Consider the following 8,290-nt stretch of genomic DNA (forward strand, 5'->3'; position numbering starts at 1 on the left):
GGGTTATCAATGTCTCCATGTTCCCACTAATCGCATGTATGTCTCATGACATGTTGTCTTTAATGAACAACACTTTCCCTTTATGGCGAACTCACCATTAGCTTCCCCTATTCCCAAAGTCCATACCCCGGTTACACTTCACTTACCAGTTACCCATGTGACCCAAGGGGTGCGGGTGCAAGCACCTTCCCCTACCCCCCCACCTTCGGCTTCTCCTAATACCCAAGCATTAATACCCATTAACACCAGCCCTACAACACCACCTACCCTCATCTGAATCCCACCTCTATACCCAGTCCACGTTCTGAACCCGAGCCAGCTCCACCTTCTTCTACAACATCAACCCATCCCATGCAAACTCGCTCTAAAAGTAATATCTATAAACCAAGAGCCTATGCCACCACCCTTACACATAACCACCACATCTCTTTGCCTCTTGAACCAACATGCTTCACCATGGCTAATAAAGATGTCAACTGGCACAAGGCAATGGCTGTTGAGTTTAATGCTCTTGTGCAAAATGGGACATGGGACTTGATTCCCTATACACCAGGTATGAATGTCGTTGGCTGTAAATGGGTGTACAGGGTCAAGCCTAAATCTGATGGAACCATAGACCGGTATAAGGCCCGTCTTGTTGCAAAGGGGTATAATCAGGAGCATGGTTTCGATTATGACGAGACCTTTATAGTCCAGTGGTAAAGCCTACAACCATCCATCTGACTTGTACTATCTATTGCAGCCACTTTTGGTTGGAGCATCCGTCAGTTAGACATACAGAATGCGTTTTTAAATGGGAACCTCTCTGAAGATCTCTATATGGTTCAACCATAGGGATTCACAGATCCATGGCATCCGAATCACATTTGCCATCTCCGCAAAGCTCTCTATGGTTTGAAACAGGCTCCACGGGCCTGGTATAATCGACTTAGCTCTTATCTTTTACAAATCGGGTTCCATATCTCCAAGTCAGATTCCTCTTTATTTATTAAGAAAGATGAGAAATCTACTATGCTGGTGTTAGTCTATGTTGATGATATCATCATCACAGGAAGTGCACCTACTGCGGTCTCATCCTTGATTGCTACCTTAGGGACTGAATTTGCCATTTCGGATCTGGGGAACCTGAATTATTTTCTTGGGATCGAAGCTCATCGATCCTCAAATGGTCTTGTTCTAACACAAACCAAATATATGAAGGATATACTTCACCGGGTTGATATGGCCGATTGCAAACCGTGTGTCATGCCAATGGCAACATCAGGGTCTAAGTTAACAAAGGACACTGGCCCATCATTCTCTGATGCAACCCTATATCGCAGTACAGTTGGTGCCCTACAATATTAACGGTGACTCACCTAGATCTCTCTTTTTCGGTCAACGAAGTCTGCCAATTCATGCAAGCTCCTGCATTGGCTCACTGGATGGCTATCAAGCGCATACTACGCTATATAAAGGGCACCTCGGGTTATGGCATCGTCATACGTCCAATGACCAGCTTTGCCCTCATGGCTTTCACTGATGCTGACTGGGCTGGTTGCCCTGACGATAGGAAGTCCACAAGTGGGTATTGTATTTATTTTGGTCCAAATCTGATCTCCTGGAGCTCTAAGAAGCAACCGACCCATGGCACGATCTAGCACAGAATCGGAGTATAAAGGACTAGCCAATACGGCTTCAGAACTCCTCTGGCTTCAATTTTTACTTCGTGATCTAGGCTACAAGTTGCAGCATCCACCTTTGATTTGGTGTGATAATATAGGGGCCACATATTTGGCAGCCAATCCAGTTCTTCATGCCAGGACCAAGCATGTTGAAATCGACTATCATTTTGTTCGTGACCAGGTCTCCAAACAGGTGTTAGATGTTCGATTCATCTCTACCCAAGATCAAACGGCTGATGTTATGACCAAGCCGCTCTCACATTCAAGGTTTAAACAGATTAGAGACAAGCTTACAGTTCAAGAACTACCGTTGTGCTTGAGGGGGTGTGAAAGTGTAACTCCTCACGATAGCTCTTCCAAGTCACAAGAGGAGTCCTCAACTGATAATTCCTCTCAAGAGTTATCCTAAACTGTAGCAACAACTCTTATCCTTATCTAACCTTGAGTGATCCTCAAGTTACATCTCAATGTAAAATTCTTGTAAACTACATTATAAATACAAAGCCTCACAAGCCAAATCGGCACTAAGGAATTCAATTCAATCTTAAACTTTACATGGTCAACATGACAAGATTCTTGTGTTACTTACCTAATCGAATGAAAAAATGCCATCCCTTACTTCTCATTTGGTTTCTTGCCTACACTTCTTGTGGTGGTGTGCGGTAGTTTGGAATGTGATGCATGAGCCACTATGCCTTCATGGTGGTGGTCCATGTGCGTTGTGTGTTCTCTAGGATGCATGGTATTTTGTGGGCAATAGTACTTGAGTCCTCTTGTACTTTTTGGTTGCAACTCATTGCAAATGAAATAAAGATCGTCATACCCGTCTTGACCACATCATCCGATGCAATTGGAATATGGCTCATGTGGATTTGGTGTTGAGAAGGAAAGTTACCTTGTTGATCTTGCCAATAGTCATGTGCTTGTCTCAAAGATTAAGCCATGCATGTACAAGTACGAACTACTTTAGACTCTGAAACTGCGAATGGCTCATTAAATCAATTATATATAGTTTGTTTGATGGTGTCAGCTACTCTAATAACCGTAGTACTTCTAGAGTTAATATATGCACCAAACCCCAACTTCTAGAAGAGATGCACTCATTAGATAAAGGGGTTTAAGGGTATTATGGGCTTTTAGAAAATTTGTAAATGCCACTTCATCACTTAATGACGTTTTTTAACGATTAGGATACGGTTGATAGAATCTTTCAAAAGTAGGGGAGGGCATTATCATCATTCAAAACCCGAGGGAGGGGTTGATATTATGGATACTTAGAGGGGAGGGGGTTGATATTTACTCTAATAATAATAATAATAATCAATGATGTGAGGGTCACTCCTGACTCAATAGATATAGACATTATTCATAGGCTATGACAGATATGGATATTGGGAGGGGGGGGGGTAGGTTATCACTTCAAACTTTCAAGTTAGGGAGGCCATAAATTTTGAATTTTGGGGCTGATTGGCACTCCCATTGCCAGGAGCTACAATGTGAGTCCTTTTGTACTCTCTTATGGCCTTCACATTTTGGTGAAGGCCATTAGGGGGTAAGGATACCCTCGTCTATACCCTATTCATATCTTTCTTTTACCAAACGAAAATCAAACAAGGAAGAAAGAACCAAATTTTCTTTCACCCATGGTGAAGAGCGAACCTCCTCCAATTGGAATGAGAAAGGACATTTCCGACTTCAAACAAGAGTTAATGATGGCATTCATTAGATGATGTATTGGAATCCAGTTTTCGTTAGATGGAGACTCTACATATGCTGCTCAGGAAATACAGGAATTGATGACCTAAGTCCAGATTTTATGTGTTGATAATGATGGAAGAAAATGAAGCCTCAAACAAAATGAATTATTTTCTGTTAAGTCATTTTATAATGAGAATAATTAATTTCAGATTTGCTTGTTATTGGGAAAAGTCTCTCCCACCAGAGGTTAAAGCCTTTGCTTGGGTTGTGGTTCATTAACATAAGTAGAGAGAAATCCATTTGGAATGAGAGAAATAGAAGGATATATTTGGTGAGGGAAAGCTAAGACAAGTCAATAGAAACCTACAATTATCAATGGGAGGGGTTTCTTTTTTTTTTTTTGGCACACAACATGCAAACTAAGAGAGGGTCGATCCCTTGACCTCCTGAGGGGGCATGCACGAGGCTGGATCGTGTCCTTGTACAAGTACCATCCAATGTTCTCCAAGACCAGTCACATGGAATCGACTCCTTTTGTGTGTCCCACTGTGGATTCCATGTGACTGGCCTAGAAAAACATTGGATGGTACTTGTACTAAGACACAATCTGTGCTCAACATACACTCCAACCAGTAAACCACCAATCAATCGACTAAGTCATTGTTTTTGTGATACACGTTAAACTCATTTTGTCTGATTTTCTTATAAATTTTTTTTATTCTTCGAATACAAATGATCCTTCAGCAAAAGATAAAAGAGAAATTGAGGTACCAAGAGAAAGAACAAAAAAAAGCAAGTGGAACAATCCCTACCAGTCGATGTGAGATTGTAAACATGAAAAGGCCAAGTAGGTCCCGTTAAGACCCGCTGCTTCCTAATCAGTTTTCTCTTCAAACTTCAAAGCTTTTTAAGATGTCAACTTGTTGGAATCATTGTTCCGAGGACTGTCACGTCTTGCCCCCAACTGGACGCTAAGGGAAGATAGATCTCATCTTATCGTCATCTTAATACTGCATTAGTTAATTATCTCTTCTCAAGTCTGTTCGGACACATCCAATAAAATTCTCTCTTCTCAACCACCCAAAACATCGACACGTCACTTACATGGATTATGGATACATTTTGCAATTAAATTAACAAGGTTGACTTCTCAGTCTCCTGTTGGTGTTGTCTATTTTTTTCAAATTTTTTTTTTCTAACTTGTTGTCTATTTTTCATACTTTGAAGTTTGAACATCCATTTGTTAAGATTGAATTTGAATCAATTATAATACTATTTATGTCAGCATCTAATGATTAGTTTTCAAATGGATTTGAATAGTTTTTTAAAAATTAATTTTTTGAATATGAATTCTTCTAAATGGATATGAATATGAATCAAGTATGAATTTTCTTAAATTTATACAAATACGAATCAAATATGGATTTTTAATTATCTATTTATTTTCTTAGTAGAGATTGGAGAGTGGAGTCGTGAATGTGGAAAGAGTGATGCTGCGATCTCAATGTCTACATTGAGCAATGGAGAGCTAAAGAAGATGAAAATTTAACGAGGAGGTGATAATTGGACCTAAATGGATTGGATAATATCCTGTCTAAAATTGAAATATCTATATTTGCATCTGATTAGCTTTGGAAATGATTCAAGTAATTATGTGAATTTTGTGGTCTAGAAGGTGATTCTTTTATACACATATTTTTCCAATGTCTGGTTCTAAGAGATGCATAGAATCAGGCGGTAGGTTGTTTTAATAAACAATGGCCCAGCTTAATTACGATTGTTGAGCTTCTTTCATGGTGGAAGAGAAAAGAGTGAGGTATTGCTGTTGCTAGTTCGATCCCTTTCATATTTGGGGGGAATGGAATAGATGCCATTAGTATACGGAATGTTCACGTATATGAGCGTACGTGAAAAACTCACAGCCGTTCAAATGAAATCTATTTTGTGGGAATGTTCCATTTGAACAGTTATGAATTGTTCACATACGCTCACGTATGTGAACATTCAACCCCAAAGGTTATAGAGGTATTTTTAAGTTAATTGTTGGTGATTTTTTGTTGCTTTCAATTGATCATAAATTCCATGTGAAGTTAGTGGATGACTTAAGTCTTGCTCGGGTTTTTAGTGTTCAAACTGCGGCGCCTAGGCATACTTTAACTTTGGAAGTTATTTGGAAAAGTCCACTGGTCGGTTACCTAAATCTTAATGTTGATGGTGTGCTCTCGGAAACTCAGGGTGGGCCAGGGGCTAGTGGTGTTTTTTGAGATTTTAGAGGGAGTTCTTATGGTTTCTTTTCTCAGTTTCTAGATTATTGAGAGAAAGACCACTGGAGATGATTTACCTTCCTTTCTCGGCCCATTATCACATGTTATTAACATGTGATATGACTCAGGCTATCTATAGCAACACAATCGGTTTATTATCACATGTGGATTACATGTGATATAACTCAGGCTATTCTTAGCAATTCAATATTCTTTGTATCACCCAATATTGGGTTACCTTGTTTAAACCTCAGAGTGTATCTTGTATATATATTCCCTTTGGGATTATGAATGAATTAAGGATTACTATTCTCACTAGTTTGGTATCCAGAGCCAGACAAGCTCCACCGAGCTCCTCTTGAACCTTTTTTTTTCCTCTCCTCTTGCTACTATTCCTTCTTCTTCATGGCGGACAAACATAGCGCCGCTGCCAATGGCACTCCCCTTGGCACTACCCACGACTCAGCCACCCCATTATCCCTTTCCCCTTCACTGTCTCTTTCTTCCCCCTCTTTGAACCATGCTCACCATTACATCTTATTAAAGCTTACATCTAAGAACTTTATTTTTTGGCAAACCCAAGTGGAACTGTTCCTTGACGGCTAGAATTTGTTTGGCCATGTCGATGGCTCCATCCCATGTCCTGCGGATCCTGTTGATGCTGCTACTTGGCAGCATCAGGACTCCCTCATTCACAACATGTTTGTTTCCTCTCTCTCTGAAGAAGTGTTTCCACTAATTGTTGGGAAATGTACCAGCCGTGATATTTGGCTCACCTTGTCAGTAGCCTTCTCCTCTCCCTCTGAGAGCCATTTGATGTCTTTGAATATGGCATTGATTGATCTTGAACAGAAGCCGGACGAATCTGTGTCCCTCTTCCTGCAGCGTGCTAAGTCCATTGCTGAGGAATTATCTGTTGCTGGTCATTCCTTACGCCCTGGTGCCTTCAACCTTCATATTTATTGAGGGCTTAAGTCCGAGTTTAAATCTATGGTTTCCTCCCTTCTTACTCGGACAAATCCGATCTGCTATGATGACCTACATGCCATGCTATTGAGTCATGAATTTCTCCATGGCACATCCCTGAAGAAGCTCGCCACCACAGATGCTGCTGCCCCTTCTACTCCGATAACTGCAAACAACGTTCAGCACTCCACACCATCCGGCACTTCTGGTTCATCTCCTCTAAACCGTGGTGGCTGTTGGGGCCGTGGAGGCCGCGGTGGTGGTCATGCTCGTGGCCCTCCTACCGGGTATGGTCGGTTTCGGTGCTCCATCTGCAAACACACCAATCACTCTACTGATAGATGTTTTTACCGCTCTCAGCCTGATTACCCCACCTCTTCTCCTTACCCTTTTCCCAACCACTCTGCCACACCTATAGCCCACTATACCTACCCCAACCCAGCCACCCACTTCCCCTCTTACCCTCACCCTAACCCACCTCTTTGACCAACTTCCCACCCGTCCAACGCTTTACCTTGGTACCCTGACACTGGTGCCTCTCACCATGTAACTCCAGATCTTCAATCACTTTCCCAATATGATGACTACACTGGTCCTGATCAACTACACATTGGTAATGGTAAGGGTTTATAGATTTCGCATATTGGTTCTTCTTCCATCCCTTCTTTGTCATCTGGTTCTTTCTATTTACACAATATTTTGCATGTTCCTTCCCTCTCCAAATCTCTTCTCTCTGTTCAAAAATTTTCAAAAGATAACAATGTTTTCTTTGAGTTTCACCCCTCCCATTTTCTTGTGAAGGATCAGGTAACCAAGGCAACACTGCTTTTTGGTCTGAGTAAAGATGGTTTATATGAATTAAATTCCCGTTCTTCCCCATATGCACATTCTGTTGTTCGTAGTTCTTTTGATATCTGGCACCGTTGTCTTGGGCATCTGCATGAGCTTCTCCTCAAACATATGCTTCAAATAAATGATGTACCATTTAATTCTACCCATTTAAGTAAACTTTGTAAGGCCTGTCAACTTGGCAAGGTCAACCGTCTTTCCCTTTCTACTTCTAGTAGTAAAAGCATGTTTCCTTTGGACTTAATTCATACTGATGTTTGGGGCCCCTCGCCCACTCCCTCTGTCTCTAACCATTGATATTATGTGATCTTTGTGGATAATACGAAATTTATCTGGTTTTATCTGCTAGTCCGCAAATCTGATGTTTTTGCTATTTTTACTCAATTTCAAGCCCTAGTGGGACGATTGTTTGGTAGGAAAATTAAAGCTTTACAATCTGACTGGGGTGGCGAGTTTCGCTCTTCGCACTTTTTTCTCCCGACTTGGCATCTCCCATCGCCTTTCTGCACCACACACCCATGAGCAGCAAGGTACCATTGAGAGACGTCATCGACATATTGTTGAGACAGGTCTCTCCCTTCTTGCTCATGGGTCTGTGCCATAGAAGTATTGGCATTTTGCTTTTGAGACTGCCATGTATTTAATTAATAGGATGTCCTCCTCTGTCTAGGTATTTCTCCTTTTCAATTAGTTTTTCTCAAAACCCCTGATTATGGTTTCCTGAAAGTCTTTGGTTGCCTCTATTATCCTTATCTCTATCCATTTAACCTCCATAAAATGGATTATCGATCCTCCGCATGTGTTTTTCTTGGTTACAGTCCTTCACATATGGGTTATCGTTGTCTTGAT

General features: G+C 41.1%; 1 protein-coding gene across 1 annotated transcript; it reads left to right on the top strand.

The window, feature by feature from the left end:
* Nucleotides 1-456: 456 nt before the first annotated feature.
* On the top strand, nucleotides 457-6,592 carry LOC122638936 (uncharacterized mitochondrial protein AtMg00820-like). The gene is made up of 2 exons (XM_043831787.1): nucleotides 457-698; nucleotides 6,385-6,592. Exons 1-2 carry the CDS (start codon nucleotides 457-459, stop codon nucleotides 6,590-6,592), a joined length of 450 nt encoding a protein of 149 aa, XP_043687722.1.
* The last annotated feature ends 1,698 nt before the right edge of the window (nucleotides 6,593-8,290 follow it).

This window comes from Telopea speciosissima, chromosome 9 (genome assembly GCF_018873765.1).
Source record: "Telopea speciosissima isolate NSW1024214 ecotype Mountain lineage chromosome 9, Tspe_v1, whole genome shotgun sequence".
NCBI classification, from domain to species: Eukaryota; Viridiplantae; Streptophyta; class Magnoliopsida; order Proteales; family Proteaceae; genus Telopea; species Telopea speciosissima.